An 18,786-nucleotide genomic window follows, 5' to 3' on the forward strand; every position below is an offset into this window, starting at 1 on the left:
CCGGATTTTTATTGCTGTGGAGAAAATTAAGAAACTTAACATCTTGCTCTCCACTAAATTGCTTTTTCTTCCCCAGACTTTTCGCTCTGCCCTTTCTGATACCCACTTACTTGTAAACATCCTCAATTTTATCTGTGTATTAAAACACATGCATTTAACAGCTCAAATGAGGATTTATTTTTTTTTTTCCACCCTTTCTACAGCTTTTAACTTCCTATCTGGCCACTTTATTCTGAATCTTATTCAAATTAAAGCAGGGCTATTATGCAAGGCACAAAAGTTCAATTTGAGGCAAATCTGGGCAGGATTTTCTTTTTTTTACATGAAAACAGTAGCACAATGAACGCTAATCATCATGATCTTTTCAAAGTGAAAGCTTTTCAAGAGTATTTTTTTTTTTTTGTGTAGGAATATAAAACATGCTTCCAGTTTACAATTCTAAAGATTTGCACAGAATCGAAGATTTGAGATGGAAGAGACCTGGATGTCATTCCTTCAACCCCCCGTCAGCGCTGGATTGGATCATCTGCCGGTAAAGACGGAATAAGAAGGTTTAAGAATTATGTGGTTTAGCTCGTAAACCCATAATCATCCTACATCAATCACAGCGCGCAGAGAAACTGCAAAGCCTACGTTTCCGTACGGCCGCGCGTCAATCAAGTCCAAACGAGCTCATCCATCAACTCCTCTTGGTCGGATACGGGCACCAAGTAGGGTGGAGAAACTTGACCCTTCTTAATTAAATTGCTCGGATGATGTGTTTTATGGAACTTGAAGATCGACTCGGCTAATTTAACTCTCTCTCCCTCGTAGTGACACGGAGAGACATCGCAACTGACCTGTTTCTCATTTGCCCAACAGAGGTCATCAAGGACAAACGAGAGGGTTGTAAACAGCTTCCCTCATCTTATTAAACACCGCTTCAGAAACACGTATAGATTTGGAGTAAGCCAGGTCAAGAAACCATTAGAAAGGTTAAATTGGAAACAAGAGAGCGGGCAAGGTGGTCACCAAGATTGTTCCAAGTCAGAAAATTAAATTAACCTAAAGAAATCCTGAAGGTGACAACATCTTCGTTACTTTTATTAGGGACAAAAGTAGAAGAAACAGGGGAAGACCTATTGGAGAGAAGAAAAAAAAAAAAAATGCAGCAAGTCTTCCCAGTTTTGAATTCTCACTGATCTCCATCTTATCATAGAATCACAAAATGGTTTGGGTTGGAAGAGACCTTCAAAGCCCACCCAGTCCAACCCCCCTGTGAGGAGCAGGGACATCTCCAACCACATCAGGTTGCTCAGAGCCCCGGCCAACCTGGCCTGGAATGTTTCCAGGGATGGGGCATCCACCACCTCTCCGGGCAACCTGGGACAGTGCTCCACCACACTCAGAGTAAAAAAAAAAATAATCTTTTCCTAACATCAAATCTGAATCTCCCTCCATTTTGAAACCGTCACCCCTCGTCCTGTTTGTTTGATATTTCGCGTTCCCTTCCCACGAGGAATTGCTGCACTTCTCCCAGCCCGGATGTCGGCGTAAAGCGGACAAAAGCACACGCTGCGTTCGTATTTGTCCTCAGACGCATCGCACGCTCATCCAAAAACAGGGATCAAAAGAACACCGCAGGCAAAGGAGAGCGCAGGCATCTGAAGAATCTGCTTACTCAGAACTTGGTCAGCTAAATTAGGAAACGAGCGAGCCAAAAACCCTCGGCGGGACCCACTTAAGCAAATGAAGTGGGACAGATGACTAAGCCGTCACCAGAAAATCTCCTTTAGTAGCTAAAACGATAGCGCTGAGTGTATCCCAAAGCTTCTCCGCTCCGCCTGAGCCAGCTCTCTCAACGCTTCGGAGTTTCCGCTCCTTGAGATAACCAGAATTCACAGAACCACCCGCTCTTCCAGACACGCAAGGAAACATCTGACAGACTCCAACGCGCTCTACGGTCACGTTCATTCAAAACGTGTGAAAACACGCCCTACCCTAAGCTCTTACAGCCTCATTTTTCATGCCGTTTCACACCAAAAATAAGAGATTCTCGTGGAGAACGAGTGCAGTGGGCTGACACCCCTCCGCCAAAACGTGCCTGAAGCTCAAGTCTTCCATTTTATCTGCAAGAACTTCAACAAAATAAACCAACGTGGCTACACCTTCCTTTAACGATGCCGGAACGTTCCACCGACGCCCAGGCGCGTGCTATTTGAAGTGCGGAAGGTCGTTTCCAGCTCTGGAGCCCAGTAAAGGAAGGAGATGGGACTGGAGACGTTCCTCCTCAGCAGACGTTGGCGTTCAGCACGCCAGCTCCTACAAAACCTCATCATTTAATTCTCCTCATTCACTGTAAATGACACTTCGGATCCAATTCATCATGACAAATGTTATTCCAAAAGCCAGGTCTCTAACGATCAGGATAGGTACGGTGAGCAACTTAAGCCAAGCTTTACTATGACCTCGATAGCAGACCCAACTGCCCCGAACGACACGACACCGAGTTGGAAATGGAAGTATCAAATGATACCGGACTGCTCACGCTTGAGAAAAATAACCTCTCAGCAAACGTAGCCAAAGCCTTTCCAAACAAATAGCTCTTTGTTCTTCCATAATCGTGTGAAATAAATCCATCTATAAAATTATTCGGTTTTACTGGCTTTGCGTTATCGGCTTTTTTTTTTTCCCAGAAAAAAAAAAAAGTCCTAACTGTCTATTCCATATTAGAGATGCAGGCAAGATGTCAACATTTTACCTCTTGTAAGTAAAAACTGGAAAAACATTCTCAAGAACTTCGCCATAACATATATTGTCATAGAATCATGGAATGGTTTGGGTGGGAAGGGACCTTCAAAGGTATTGTAGTCCAACCCCCCTGCAAGGAGCAGGGACATCTCCAACCAGATCAGGTTGCTCAGAGCCTCATCCAACCTGGCCTGGAATGTTTCCAGGGATGGGGCATCCACCGCCTCTCTGGGCAACCTGGGCCAGTGCTCCACCACCCTCAGCGTAAAAATTTTTTTCCTAATATCCAGTCTGAATCTGCCTCCATCTATTTTGAAACCATCACCCCTTGGTCCTATCACATGAGGCCCTGCTGAAGAGTCTCTCCCCACCTTTCCTGCAGCCCCCTTTGGGCACTGGGAGCCGCTCTCAGCTCTCCCCGGAGCCTCCTCTTCTCCAGGCTGAACAGCCCCAGCTCTCTCAGCCTGGCCTCACAGCAGAGCTGCTCCAGCCCTCTCAGCATCTGCGTGGCCTCCTCTGGACCCTCTCCACCAGCTCCACGTCCTTCTGATGCTGGGGGCTCCAGAGCTGGACACCATAATCTCTCTTCAGAAAGAAGAGAAATTTTAAACTAATTTTTTTATATGGAAAAATTCCTCCTTGTCTAAAAAACCTAGCGAGTCCAGAGCCCTTTGAAACATAAATAACACACAGCTGGAAGCAAATCCCGTACAAGAGAGGACAAAGCGATCACGCTACGAAAACTGAGGGTTAGTTTTCAGATAAAAACCCGTCCTGACAGCTCTGCTGGACAGTGGGACGCAGTCCAAACGGTGACCGTAGGAGTCTTATCGCTTAGGGCGTCTAAAACCAGAACAGAGAGGTGATCAGCAGACACAGTGCGGGAACAATCCCTTCCTGGAAGGTAAATTGGCCGGATGATCTCCACCGCGACGGCCACCTCCAGCGCCTGTGATCTATTACCCCCCGTTATTTTAATTCCCTGAAAGCGCGCGCCCTCCCTAAGCGAGGCTGCTCCTCGTTCAATCCAATCTCCTCAAGTTCAGCCGAAGTAAATCTCCGCCGGGCACTAAAACCGAAAGCAAGACCTTTCTCCTAAATGAATTTTGCTAATTAAAGCCACGTTTCTAGGCAACGCAAGGATGGGAAGAGCGGGAATTGCAGCGGCGCGCGTTCCCGTTGAGCATTTCTCAACGGCGCGACGCTAGGAGGGAAGACGGCGTGGAAGAGCCGGCGTTCGTGGTGTCACTTTGCACCCAAATAAAAGCAGCGTTGTACCGAAACGCACGTCTCAAACACTTTATTAGAATCCTAGAATGGTTTGGGTGGGAAGGGACCTTCAAAGCCCACCCAGTCCAACCCCCCTGCAAGGAGCAGCGACATCGCTGTCCTACAAGGTCGACCAACTCATGACATCGAGTCTCAGGCTTGGAAGAGACCGCATACAAAACAGGATTAAAAAAATTTGCTTCCGGCCAAAGATATCTCCTGCTTCAACTGTAAAAGCCGACACACAGGTGGGCGGTGGGCAAGGGGACGAGGTGAAGCAAGACGACAACACGACGCAACGGAAGGAGCGTCGCTTCAGCGTTGCCTCAGCTCTCGTCCATCTTGCTGCAACGAGGTCGTTAAAGGACCTCGGCATCCGAGAAGATAAAGTACCTGCAGTTGCAATTCAAGCTTGCGGAAGCAACAGCACCGGAAGCGTCCAGCCATCGTCTTGGGGTCACCAGTAGAGCCCCGGCCAACCTGGCCTGGAATGTTTCCGGGGATGGGGCATCCTCCTACAGACTGATGAAGAGGAAGGAAAACCACCGCACAATTCAGACAAAACCCTTTCGCAAAGGGAGTTGCTAAGTCAATGAGGAGGCAGAAGTGTTCTCAGATTCTTGGTGACCAACTTCTCTTCCTTCTCCCGCGCACCTACACAAGCGCTCGAACGGAAATACGAAGAGGCTGCCGACTCCACTAAGCTGGATAAAGAGTTCTTCCCCATAAAAAAAATTCCTAAACCATGAAAATTCACATATTCAGCTCCCTACAGAAGTTTGGCATTATTTTTGTCATCTTCAATTCATCTTAATTTCCAACTTCAGAGGTTCTCTCTATTTTGAAGACGACAAAACCGCAGCACGTAGCTCAGAGCGACAAAGAGGTGATTAGACGTATTTAAACACGAATAATACCTTGTCAGAAATAAATGACTGCCGCAAAAATGTCATCTCTAGCTTCGCTTCTTTTGAAGAGAAAGGGAAAAAAAGAAAACCCACGGCACGTTTTTTTGCCTTTTTTAAAAAAAAAAAAAAAAACAGCTCCTCACAAAAGAACACTTCCAGCAATCCAAAAAAAGCAGGAACGTTTCCACCTACCTGCTACCATGACCTTCGCCGTCCGACTGATGATCGCTCCAACGCCTTCGACGGATGCTTCGCACTGGTAGAGACCTTCATCCGGCTTGTGGTGCCTGGAGTGGACTACGTTTTCGATCAAGAGCGATCCGTTGGCCAACTGCTGCCTCCTTTCGTCTACCGCCAGGTTTAGGAAGACGGCATCTTTCTTCCATTTAATAACCGGGGCTCCTCGATCCGATTCCGCCACGCAGTTCAACAGCACGTTGCCTCCGCGCGCGGTGACGGCATCCGAAGGCTCCGTCAGGAACCTCAGCGACGTAAAAGTCTTCATCTGGGAACCTGAAACGGCAAAACCGTAAGAGACAAGGAGTAAATATGGGTGGTTTTTTTTTTATGGAGGAAGAAATATAATTTATTCGACACAGAAAGTCGATATACGGAACCCGCAGAGACAAGAAGTTAAGAAGTTACGCTCTGTTTCTCTGCAAATCGTTAATACAAAAAAAAAAAAACGAGGCATCAATTATATTTTTGTCTCATTGCTACAAAAATAAATTTTTAGATAAAAAGATCTTTTCTACATAAAACACGGAAATAAGGCAAAGCCAAAAATCCGTACAATAAATCCAAGTTGGAGACAACCACAAACCCACCACACCCTCTTGAGGTTTCTCCAGAGAATTTAATGGCTTCCAGGTCCTACTCTGACCACGCGAGATGCGTTTTGGCGTGACTACCACAAAACCAGCGTCGGGCCTCGCTTTGTTTGCTGTTAGCAAACGCGGGAGGAACACAAGCAAGCGTGTGTCACCGTCTATGGGAAACGCTGCCAAGACCTCAGATCTGGTGGATCTTCTTCCACCTCACCAGAACATCATCCCTGGAAACGTTCCAGGCCAGGTTGGCCGGGGCTCTGAGCAACCTGATCTGGTTGGAGATGTCCCTGCTCCTTGCAGGGGGGTTGGGCTGGGTGGGCTTTGAAGGTCCCTTCCCACCCAAACCGTTCCATGATTCTACGATGCTATAATAATGTTCTCCTCACGACCATCTGGTCTGGCCACTGCTCTCCAGCAGACAGGAAGAGAAAAACCACGCAAGCACGTATTTTGGGTGGAGAAGAGGCAACGGAGGTGCTGAAGGCCAACTCTCCAAGCTGCACGCCACGCCACGCCGGCACTCAACACCTGAGATTTCCACCTCCCGCACGAACGCGGAGGCCGAGGTCTTATTGTCGCTTCGGTAACAGGACACCAATCAAATTTGTGTAGTCAGGAGATCAAGCGACCCTTTCACTCTACTGCATCAAGCAGTTTATAATAATTAATAAATTTATGAATAATATAAATACACAGCTTGTATTTTGAGACAACACGGCCTTCTCAAGCCTCCGTGACTTGAGGAAGAAGCTACCAGCGTGGTTCCCACCGCATCGGAATAAAATCAAAATCTCCGACACCTCAGCGCCTCCAGATTTAGATCCGGAGCTGTGGTTGAAGCAGCTGCACGTGAACGCAAACGAGGTTTTATTTCATCATCATCGTCATCACAGGAATCCTTCTACCTCATCAGAGCAAATGAAAACAAACTTACATGATAAAAAGATGCAAAAAAACTCTTTTAATGCCAAGAAAAAGATTAATTATTTCCATTGTATAACCTCAAGCTTCTTATTAATATATTTCTAACGATGCATAAACAGCTGCTCGGCATTTTCTTTATAGAAATTAATCTCATCGTCAAGTGCGTCGTACGCTCCTCGAAGTAGCTCGGTACCAGATTTTCCTTCGAAGCACAGAAATAAAAAAAAGTTGGCACTTAAAAAAAAAAAAAACAAACCAAAAAAAAGCCAAACAAGAAGATGAAGCAAAGGAGAAGGCAAGAGTTGGAAGCTTCAACTTGTGGAGTATTTCCAGCACAAGAGCGCCGTAAAGACTTAGAAGAAGTTGTGTTGTCTGGTAACATCAAGAAGAGTTGTGAAACCCTGATTTGGTGTTGATCCGATTTCATAGAATCACGGAATGGTTTGGGTTGGAAGGGACCTTCAAAGCCCACCCAGTCCAACCCCCCTGCCAGGAGCAGGGACATCTCCAACCACATCAGGTTGCTCAGAGCCCCGGCCAACCTGGCCTGGAATGTTTCCAGGGATGGGGCATCCACCACCTCTCTGGGCAACCTGGGCCAGTGCTCCACCACCCCGCAGCCTCCTCTTCTCCAGGCTGAACAGCCCCAGCTCTCTCAGCCTGGCCTCACAGCAGAGCTGCTCCAGCCCTCTCAGCATCTGCGTGGCCTCCTCTGGACCCTCTCCAGCAGCTCCACGTCCTTCTGCTGTTGGGGGCTCCAGAGCTGGACGCAGTGCTGCAGGGGGGTCTCACCAGAGCGGGGCAGAGGGGCAGAATCCCCTCCCTCGCCCTGCTGCCCACGCTGTGGGGGTGCAGCCCAGGGTGGGGTTGGTTTCTGGGCTGTGAGCGCACGTTGCCGGCTCATGTTGAGCTTCTCATCCACCATCACCCCCAAGTCCTTCTCCTCAGGGCTGCTCTCCATCCATTCTCCGCCCAGCCTGGATTTGTGCTGGGATTGCCCCCACCCGCGTGCAGGACCTTGCGCTGGGCCTGCAGTAGATTTCAGTCGCAAAACCAGAACTAAGCCCAAAAGCTGCACTTTTGCCGTGAAACACGAGTCAGAGCATAAAGACGTATTTACAGCGCGTGGAAGAATAATTCTTCTAAAACCACGCGTTCCTCTCCCTTCTCCGCCTGCGTTCCGTTTGTAAATCACAGCCTCCCAGCGGACATTTCCTGGACGTCGCCGACGCTTACGACGGCGCGGGCATGATTTCGCGTGGCTGTTATCGCAAGGAAATAACCCATTTCTGCAGGAGAAGCGGGGTTACGCCAGCCTCTGGGCGCGGCAAACGCCAAAGTTCGACAAGTTAAACACAGATTAACTTCCTTTTCACGCCATTGCCCGCGCAATTCCCGCGGCAAAAGGCGGATTTAACCTAAACGGCTTTGCTAGGAGGAACCTAACGGCTTGAATAACCTGGAAAAGCCTTCCCGACGCAACAAAAATTTGAATTTTCGTGGAAATATTATTCCTGGAGAGAAAAGTAATGGCGGCGTCTTAAAAACAGAAGAACATGACCACATATTTTCAGAAGAGAGTACTCGGAAGGGTAACAATCTAACGGGCAGGAGTTGAAGGAAGAAGACAGAAAAGCATGTGGAAAAAACTCGGTTTTAAGCTATTAGCACCACTTGGAAGAGACCTCCAAGATCATCAAGTCCAACCATCAACCCAACACCACCACGCCCACTAACCCATGTCCTGCAGTGCCACGTCTGCACGTTCTTTGGACGCCTCCAGGGATGGTGACTCCACCGCTGCCCTGGGCGGCCTGGTCCAGCGCCTGACCACTCTTCCGGTGAAGAAGCGTTTCCTGATGTCCAACCCAAACCTCCCCTGCCGCAACTTGAGGCCATCTCCTCAAGAAATCAGAAAAATATCTCCAAAACGCTGAGTGCCTCCACCTCTACGTGGTGGAAACCCAGGGTGAAACCCCCAAATAGACGCAACCAAAAGAGACAAGAGCAGCTTTTCAGTCTCCGGTCTGAAAAATCAGCCTTACAAAGCTGAGCCCAAGCAGCCAGCCATCTTTCCAGCTACCTACTGCACAGCTGGAAACGCGAAGATGATGAAGAAGTTCTTCCATCTCTCTCCTAACCCTCGGGCAGCCTCCTCGCCATCGCGCGTTCCGGTAAGCGTCTCGGAGCTGAAACACCCGCAACTGTAAATTTCCTTTGCCGCTCTCAGAAGAAGGGCAGGGGAGATTTTAAAACAAGAGATGCTAAACCGACAATTTAATCCTTTTTGAAATGGTTCAGCCGTAAACGGAGGGAAGAAATAAATAAAAGGTGGCAGCCAGGCAGGAGAAAGAGACGAAGAGCTCTTCTAAAACCTGCTCCTGTTTTCCGTTTCCGCGTTTTGCTCTCAGCGGGAGCGAGTCTCTCCCATCATTTGGCTTTTTTTCGTTAAGGCCCTTCAATTTTTCCTCCGCGCTTCCTTCCAACCCCTCAGAGCTCCGAGACGCCCATCAGTAGAGAGAAAGCTACGGCATTTAACGTTCACCCGGTGGTGGTGAACACCCTCGGTCCCAAGACTCCGACGGGTCCAGGGACCTCAGCGCCTCCTTTTGACTACGATTTACGAGAGCGCCAGCCTTGAACGGAAGCGTTGTCGAGATTAAATAACCTCCCCCGCACAAAAGCTCCTGTCCTCGGCGGCTATTCCGAGCACATCCGCGTCATCAAACGAGCCCGGAGCGCCGCTTGGAGCTCTGAAGCTCCGAGGTCAAGGAGAGCGCCCTTGGCGACAGCCCGCGCGTCCTTTCGCCGAATAAAGGAGGAAAATTTGAAGCTCAAAGACCCCATTGCTGCTTCAGGAACCAAGACATCGCCCCGTGTGATGACCTGCTTTGTGATACAGGAATAAAACTAACGAGCTTCTCACCCCGACAGGTGACATCAGAGCAACTTCAAAATTATCATTCTCCAGGCCACCGCCAAAAATTAACATTTCAAAGACGATCTCTGACAGGCTTCTTCATCAGTCCCTCACTTTGAACCCTCCACTTTCTGTGCCGGCTTTACGAAATGTAATCTTCCAGGGACGACTGGTGGTTTTTTTTTTTGTTTTGTTTTGTTTTTTTTTCCCCCTTCATGTTCTGCATCGCTTGCTTCCATTACAGAGAGGGAAGAGATGTCGCCGTCACAAAACCATTTGACCGGGTCACCCCTGGAGCTTTCTTCTTCTTTAAATTTTACCGAAATTTGGTAGCGCAGCACCGTAGCTAAACTAAGTCTACTACAATGAAGTGAATTTATGGACACTCAAGAAGATACTTTTTTTTTTTCCCCCCCCTTCATCTACAGAACCTGCATGAATTAGAACGGCCGGGCCATGTTCCCATTCATTGAGTTTTTAAACGGCACCATCACAGGATGAGGAAGAAGTTTTTTACGCTGAGGGTGGCGGAACACTTGGCCCAGGTTGCCCAGAGAGGCGGTGGGTGCCCCATCCCTGGAAACGTTCAAGGCCAGGTTGGCCGGGGCTGTGAGCAACCTGATCTGGTTGGAGATGTCCCTGCTCCTGGCAGGGGGGTTGGACTGGATGGGCTTTGAAGGTCCCTTCCCACCCAAACCATACAAAAAGAGTAAATGAAGCTGAGTTTCGTGAGTAGCTCTCCTCAAAGAACGAACGACCGACCCTCACGCAACGGACAGGTTCAGCACACCACCTCGCACACGCGGTGCTCAGATTTAATGAGCCTGCGCACGTTAAACGAACGCTGATGGAACAGGAGAGACGAGAGCAGACACGCAGACGCTCCTTTCCGCTACCGCTCTGACTTCTGAGGTCTCCAAAAGCGTTATTTATCGACTGCACCCGTTTCACCCCTTTCCCAAAGATTTCTGGAACAGTTAACTAACTCAACAAACAGCTCTACGGTTGACCCAAGTTGATCTCTGACCAACAATGGAAGGGGCATTCCTTCCCCTCCTCCTTTCCTCGCTCGGGCTCGGAAAACAGAAGAGCCAACTTGACCCAAGGACCCTCAAAACGAAACCGCTCCTCTTGGTCGGATCAGATTCCTCGTAACCGAACCGTAAGGCAGAGGGTAACATTGGAAGAGGAGCGAGATTGGCTCAACAAATCTCGGAGATTGTCGGAGAGCAACGACGTTTTAAGGTGCGGTCTCACCAACTGGGATGTTACGGTAATTTTGAAGAACCCCGGCAAGTTCTCAAACAGCTCTCAGCAGAAGACTGCGCGAAGCCCGTTTCCCCAGGGTACAGCGCAACACCAGCGCGCTGCTGGTTTCAGCGTTCTCCCCAGCAGATATCTTCTGTCCTTCCTCCAACAGAAGAAGTTGCTTTCAACCATTAAAGAGGCATCCAAGACCCCAGATTTCAGGTTCACCTACCAGAAACAGTTTGTTTTCTGAAATAGCGCGTTTGAGCACGGCCCAACAGAACAAGGGCCAGGCTGGATGAGGTCCAAGGCCAGGTTGGATGAGGCTCTGAGCAACCTGATCTGGTTGGAGATGTCCCTGCTCCTTGCAGGGGGGTTGGACCGGGTGGGCTTTGAAGGTCCCTTCCCACCCAAACCATTCTGTGATTCTAATAGGGCTGAGAAGTCAGCTCCATCCTGAGAGGTAGATTAGGTCAAAAGTAGGTCCACCACCATCTTCACATCTTGGAGACCTACAGAGCAACCTTCTCATTTAGTAAGCTATGAAAGAGACGTTCCTACACTGCATCTTCAAAGCTCCAGCCTTCTTCTGCCAGCGTTTCAGTCTGCTGCACCCCGTCCGTGCGTTCCACAGCCCAGCCCAGCAGAAGAAAACGCAGAAGAGACACCCAAGACGAACCTGGCTGCAGACGTGGGACTAAATCAAGCAAAGAGAAGCGAATTTTGGGTTTCTAACTGTAGAGGCAGAAAATGAACCAAGTTAAAAACGCACGGGGATGGGATGAGGGTAGAGAAGTAACCACCACCACGCGTGAGGTGGAAGAGGAAATCCCTCAGGGCAGCAGCGAGGGAAAAGTCGAGAAGCACGGAGACAGCAAGAAAAGGGTCAAGAAGAAAAGAAAAAATTAAGTCAGCGCCAAATCCAAGCCAAGCAGAGAAGGGATAAAAGGGGAGAGTTGAGCGGAATATAAACAAGAAAAGGCCCAGGGATCTGGGCAGATGCAAGGTTTTTACCAGTCATGGTGGGGAAAAAAAAAAAAAAAAGACTGCGAGGAGGGGACAGGAGCCAACAGAACAGACACCCAGTGCTCGGATGAAAGAGCGCAAGAGCTGGAGAGGGCAAGGACGTGGAAACGCGCGGAAAGGAGAAAAGTCAGGTGAAAGAGGGAATAAAGAGGAGGATGAAGAGATAACGAAGAGCGAGAGATTTTGAGTTAAAACAGCCAAAGAACGCATCGATTGCGGAAAAAGGAAATCCCTCCGAAGAGCGTTCCGCCGGAGAGTCGGGCAGAAGGAGCACAAACAAAGCCAGTATTTCCACAGTTGGATTCTTTTTTTGAGACAGCGATGCGCTCCAGAAAATCAAAACAAGACTCCGCGAACGAGAACTCCGCTGAATTTAAGAGGATAAGCAGCAGCGCTTGGAATAAAGCCGCTTCTCGGGAAGACAGGATTTTTTTTTTTGTTTTCTTGTTTATTCCTTAAACGCATTCCTCCTTCCTCGCGGGCCATTTGGTAACGCGATAAATTAATTTGTACTTCAGAGCGAACTCTTTAATCCTTTTTTTTGTCCTCTCCTCCCCGTCAAACGCGGGCTACTGAATTTGCATGCATTAGCGTAACGAAACATTAATTACCCGGCGTTTCGGACGGGGCGAGCGGAGAGCTTCCATCAATCTCAATAACTCGCGGCGGGAAGGTGAAAACCAGCGGGCAAGCTTATCGCGACGACGGAACAGACGCAAAGGCGCCCGCAGCGCCTGTGGCGGGTGCGATTTAAACCCGGCACGCGAAAGCAAAGACACGCTCAGAAAACGACAAAGAAAGTAATAAATATCAATTATCTTCATGATGCGCGGATAAATTTGTTATCTCTTGGTTTTGTTCCAAAGTAGAGCCGTGTTTGCGCTGAAGGATGAGCAGGACCGAGATCTGGCACATCCGAGCCGGGGGGCGGGTTATCTCCTTCAACGCGTTGGGCGATAGAGCCGCCAAAAAGTCATGGAATCATGGAATGGTTTGGGTGGGAAGGGACCTTCAAAGCCCACCCAGTCCAACCCCCCTGCCAGGAGCAGGGACATCTCCAACCACATCAGGTTGCTCACAGCCCCGGCCAACCTGGCCTGGAATGTTTCCAGGGATGGGGCACCCACCGCCTCTCTGGGCAACCTGGGACAGTGCTCCACCACCCTCATGGTGAACAATATCTTCCTTATATCCAATCTAAATCTACCTCCCTCTATTTTGAGACCATCACCCCTCGTCCTGTCACACCAGGCCCTGCTGAACAGCCTCTCCCCGTCTTTCTTGTAGGCCCCCTCCCAACACGCTGAACCCTCCCAGCAGCAAAACTCCGGTGACTTCACTGGGAACACTTGTGGTCTTAGTTATCATCTCATGGGCAGCCTCCTCAAGGCCCTTCAGCGCATCAGGCGCTCTCGTGTTGCCGGGGGTGGGTCCCACAACCAAGCGTATCCACGTCTCCTTAGGTGACACACGCACGGAGCAAAGCCAAGGTAAGGAAAAAGGAGCTCCGGCGCGTCCTCCTCCTGCACTATCTTAATTACAACGTTCTCTCCACTCCCATTTAGAAAACAGAGAGAGACAGCTTCTCGTTCAATCCTTAAAATTCAAATTCCCCCTGGGAACACCAAAGAAATAAACGGGGACTTCGCCGCAGACGTAGAGCCCTTCCCTCTCCGCGCAACGGCAAAGCCGACGGACCGCGTGCCCCGAACGCATCGCCGCAGCTCTTGAAAAACCCGAAAGAACTCCAAGAAAAAAAAACATTAAAAGTCTAATCTGAGCATAATCCGAGTCATAAAACATCCAATAGCAGTCCCAAAAACCCAACTCCGTTTCGTTCCGTAATAACTCACAGCTTCCGCGGTTTGCTTCCTTTGAACTCCGTGTCTCTAAAGCGCAGGAACGGAAAAACGGAGAGGCTAGACTAGACGATTCTCCTGAGGGCCCTTCCAAGCTAAGCGATTCTAGGAGTCCGACCGAAACGCCAACGTCTCCCACAACTTTAGGAAGAACCTAACCTTTGAAAAAAATTAATAAATAAATAAATAACTAAAATCACTGGCTAGAAAATGAGCCCCAAGACAATGATGTGTCTCCAACCGAGCACCTTCCAGTTGAAGCACATCTCCACATCCCTCACTTTTCAGTTTTTGCACCAGCATTGGACGCCTGATTTCCGTTTCACTGGAGAAGCGTAACCACCAAACCTGGAATTTCAACGTGTTTTAGAGGAGGTCAAGCCCGACATAGGGTGGGGTCAGATTTTGACTTGGACAGGGATGTTAACTTACGTCCACAAAGTATCTGGACCTATATTTTGAAGGCTGCGTGATGACAGAAACTGGAAGCGTTCCGGTATCCCTGGAAACATTCCAGGCCAGGCTGGATGAAGCTCTGAGCAACCTGATCTGGTTGGAGACCAGATCTTCCAAGCCCGAGCCTCCTCTGCCAGCTATCAAAAACCAATTAATTGAGCATTTCCTATCAAGGAGAAAAAAAAAAAAAAAAACAACAGGTGGGGGGGGAAAGGAATAAAGTCAGAAAATTTTGTTCACCAAGCACAGAAAACAGAATTCACCTGCCTCAGCTTTGGTGGCTGCGCAAGCAAAGATTGAAAAATCATTCTCGCCTGGACCGGGAAGGGGATAACGAACCCCAAATGATTATTCTGCGTCTCCTCTGTGGTGTACGTGTCTCTGATAACTGGGCTCAAAGGACACTTTCTCCTCCGAGCTTCTTGTCCTCCAAAGGATAAAAAGTCTCAGGCTCTCTCCAACCAAAATTTTTTCCACTGTGCTTTATTCACCTTTTTTCCTCTTCCCATCTCTCCTCGTAAAGGTCAAGATGGTCCTCTCCGAGCTTTCCCAACAGCCGAAGAACGCTTTGCTCAAACCCCTCAAGAGTTGGATCATTTTCTTCTCCCTTATCTCACCATGGCCAACAAAGGAATCAGACTTTACTCCCCCAAAGCAGAGAAAGCACTGATTGAACCCAGACACAGCTGAAAAACAAAGTCAAGGCACCACTAAGCATCGACCCCACCATCTGCCACCGCGCTTGGTGTAGGAACAAGTACACGAGGAACCCTTCCACCCTTCTCCTGTCCTCCCAGGCTGGGATCGGCGGTCGCTTGGCCATGCAAGAAGCGGGACTTCTCGCACCCAGCTTCCCCAGATGGAAGGGAGGATACTGGATTGGAGCCCAAGCGGTCGAGTACGAACCGCGTCGATTTACACCCAATTCCTACTGCAGGCCCGTTGAAGGAAACGCCCCGCTGTCAAATCACCGCAGTGGCACTCTGCTCAAGACAGAGCGCCCTGTTGTCTCCAGGGAAGCTGGTCCCAAAATTTGCGCGCACTGAGGCTCAAAAGGCCCAGAAGGCGCACGCCGAGTTTTGGTTTCGCCACGAAACCGGTTTATTGTCTCACTGTTCCTGAAACGACTGAACAGAAATAAATGTGTATCGCTCTTTGAGACCCTTGGACGTGAAGTTCTCCAGGATATTACACAAATCCACCTCCAATTCTGCTGGACACACGCTTTAAGAACGATCAGGCAAGAGGAGCAGCACAGAACCAGTAGGAAGAGAGGTCCTTCACCCGTACAACCACGGCAACACTCCGCGAAAGCTCAGTTGTTCAATAAATCTTCTGAGATTAGGAAAAGCTTAGAAATCAGCACAAAATTCATTAAAACACCGTGCAGTACCAGTAACCTCCGCTCAATTTTATATGTAAAGTAAATAAATCCAAAACATCCCAATCTCCTATTCCCAACCTGAGCAGCTTCCTCGCAATCAAGTTATTTTTACAAGTCTGCCGGCTCCGAGGGGAAAAAAAAGAAGGAGCAGTCCGACGTTACATTATTCACTTGAACGAGTTCCCAAATTGAAATCCCTAAGATTGCAAATACGGAGCTGTAACTACACGGGAAGCCATTTGAAATCATTTCAGATCCGAATATTGCCATACGCTCCCGTCGCTTTCAACGAACAAAACCTACTCATGTGGATAATTCTCCGCAGACGGGGCAGCGGCTGTGGGGCCTTTTGCCAAGGCTGGGCCAGCTCTCGGCTATTCCTGCGACTAAATGTCTTGAGCGCAAGTATTTCTGGGATTTGTTTAAAAAAAATAATAATAATAGGTTATATACCAAAAGTATTTACATCCCGAAGCTACAGGCTCAGATTTATGTTGTAGTTGTGCGTCTGAGCTGCTGCTCTATTTGAGTTTCGAGAAAAATAAAAAAAAAAAATTTAAAAAAAAAAAAAATCAAGGCTCTGGTTGGGCTTTTTACGTTTTCTTGATTTTTTTAAATAAGAAGTAGGATTAAAACAGACCAAGAAAATCAGCATTTGTAAACAAATACACCAAACAAAACCACCCCAGCGCATACAGGCCCAAAAGCCTTGTAGGCCTTGCTCCCACAAACCGGCCTGAGCGCACAGACCGGGGAAGCGAAGCCTGAGTCGTGATAGACGCTGTGTCTCCTCCAGATTAGACAGCTCATCACTAAACTCATCCAAATCAAGCACTACAGTCTAAAAAAAAAGTCAAACTGCTCAAAAATAAACTATTTTTTTCTCAGGTCTCCACTCAGGCCTCTGATCACCCTCCAGCCAGTCTCTGCCTCCCCCCGCCCAGCCCCGGCTTGCTTTTCTCTTACTTTCTACAATTTCCAGACACCTCTCTCACCGTTAAGGCTGTATACTGGTTTCTGCACCCAGCTCAGACAAATCCCAGTTGAGCTACAGAGAGCCGACGTCGGTACATCCCACAGCCGGCGGGGGACAAGCTCGGTTTTATTTAACGTTTCTCTGTGGTGCCTTCCAGCTCTCCAGCTGATTCGAGCTGGGCAAAGGTTCAACTCGCACAATTTCAGAAAATAAATTAAATATTAAATTAAAAAAAAATTAAAAAATACAAACCTTGAGGCAGGTAACAGAAGGAAATGGTTGTCAGTTTTCAATGAAGTTGTAAAAAAAAAAAAAAAAAAACCAATTATTAACTTAGTTGCGGGGGCAACGGTAGATGTGGTTTCATAACCTTCGCCAGCGGTAAACGTCTTCTTTTCAATGCTAATTCTGAAATCGGCGCACGCCGCGGGCGCAGCGGTACCTCCAGGCCCCGGCAGCCGTCACACAGGGCCCCGTTGTAGCAGCCGCCGGGCGAGCGCACAATGCCGACTTTATTCGCCGAGCCTCCTCCCGAAAGCGGGCCTGCGGGGTTTCGCAGCTGAGCGAAGGCCCCGAGCGTTACCCCGCGGCTGCCCTGAATACCAATAACCCCCCGGGCCTCAGTTTTCTGTCATGTTTCTCAAGTTTTCCGAAACAATCTCCATCTGAAAGGCAGTTTTGTCCGCCGCGACCCCACCTCGCAGCCCGGCCTCCGCAAACCGCGGCGCCGGTACAACTGGGGACGACAGCTTTTTAGGCTAAAAAAGCGCCAAAGCGACAAGGCCGAACGGAGAAGCGGCTGCCAGGAGCAGAGCGGGAGCTTCCAACTTCTTAAATATCTCCTTCTGTTTACATTAATCGTGGTAATTAACGAAATTAAAGCCTGTTCGTCTGCTCGCTAGAGCTGTGCGCTTAAAACACCATCCCATTTCCCAGACTGGTTTTGCGTGTCTAATGGTACGACTCTGTCGTTAACAACCTCTTTTAAAAAAAAAAAAATCCCAACTAAAGTTTAATTTTCCCCCACGGGAAGACAAAAACCCATTTAAAACCAGGAATATCGAGGCGACGTCGCACTGCGGGTTTATTAAAACACAACGAGTTGGTTTTTAGATGTCACGTGCTAATGAACAAAACCTTCGTTATCTTTAAGAAGCAAAAAAATATTTCATATTTATCAGAACAGCAAGAAAAAAAATCAGATTAAAAAAGAAACTAGGTGAACCCAAGAGCACTTAGCTTCCTACGATCAGTAGATCAGGATCTCTTAACTCCACGGTGCTTCCTTCGCCAGGGCAGCGTAATTAATCCTATGAAGTCATTTCCAACTTGATTCGCAAATTAAAAGCCGAAGAAAAGCGGTTTGGACTCGGATCTTTTCGAAATCACGGCCCTAACGTGATTTCAGCCACTATCATCGTTTACTTAACTGAATTATTAGTCCATCAGGATTCCCTTTCCTTTCCAACACGGAAATCTACGTCGAAGGAACCACCACTGAGCAGGGAGGAGGGAAAAAAAAATTAAAAATTTTTAATTTAGTTTAATTTTATGAGTCCACATAAGCGCAGCTCAGCCAGGTTCCTCTGGTTTGGATTTTTCATCCCCGGGATTAAGGAAAAACAAAGAGCAAATATCCAAAACACCCCCCATGAACCTGCTCCGCTTTCAAAGCACCATCTTTAATTAGTCTAGTTAAATATTTTTAAAATTAATTATCATCATTTTTTTTTCCCCTTTGTTTCGCAAGTTCCGCAGCGGCTTGGGCGAAGCCCTTGGTGACTCCGTTCCCCACCACAACCCGTAAACGCCGACGTTCTCCAGCTTCCTCCGGAAAAAAAAAGGAAACGGGAGACACAAAAGACACGAACTTGAGGACGCTCCAACACGGAAGACACACGAATAGTCGCTTGCTGAGGAAAGAATAAAGGTTAGGGCCAAACATTTTCCTTTCAATTAGCGGCACTCGTGTGGATAAACACCATTTGGTAATTTCCGCGAGGTACTAAAGGGGTTTTCGCTCCCAAACGGCCCATTTCTACCAATTATGCCAATTAATTAGGGAAAAAAAAAGACGGAATAGAAGTGCTTTGGTCGCTCTATGAACAAAGCTGGGAAGACTGGAAAGCCATTTACATTCCTAAGTAGCCATCAAAATCCTCCGACTGACAGCCGGCCTAACGGAGAAGCACCAGCACATCTGGTTCCTCGCCGGTTCCTCTTCCGCACGCCATGAGATTATCGCCACGTTAAAAA

The 18,786-nt window shown here is 48.3% G+C and overlaps 1 protein-coding gene across 2 annotated transcripts in view; it reads right to left on the bottom strand.

The window, feature by feature from the left end:
* Positions 1–18,786, bottom strand: part of LOC104485672 (netrin receptor DCC-like) — a 368,885-nt gene that overhangs the window by 238,758 nt on the left and 111,341 nt on the right. For both annotated transcript variants that reach the window (XM_086769575.1, XM_086769574.1), the window contains exon 2: positions 5,100–5,420. In XM_086769575.1, the coding sequence (XP_086625701.1) occupies positions 5,100–5,420 (321 nt within the window). The remainder of the gene's footprint in view (positions 1–5,099; positions 5,421–18,786) is intronic.

Source organism: Chlamydotis macqueenii, chromosome W (genome assembly GCF_036417535.1).
Source record: "Chlamydotis macqueenii isolate bChlMac1 chromosome W, bChlMac1.mat, whole genome shotgun sequence".
Lineage (NCBI taxonomy): Eukaryota > Metazoa > Chordata > Aves > Otidiformes > Otididae > Chlamydotis > Chlamydotis macqueenii.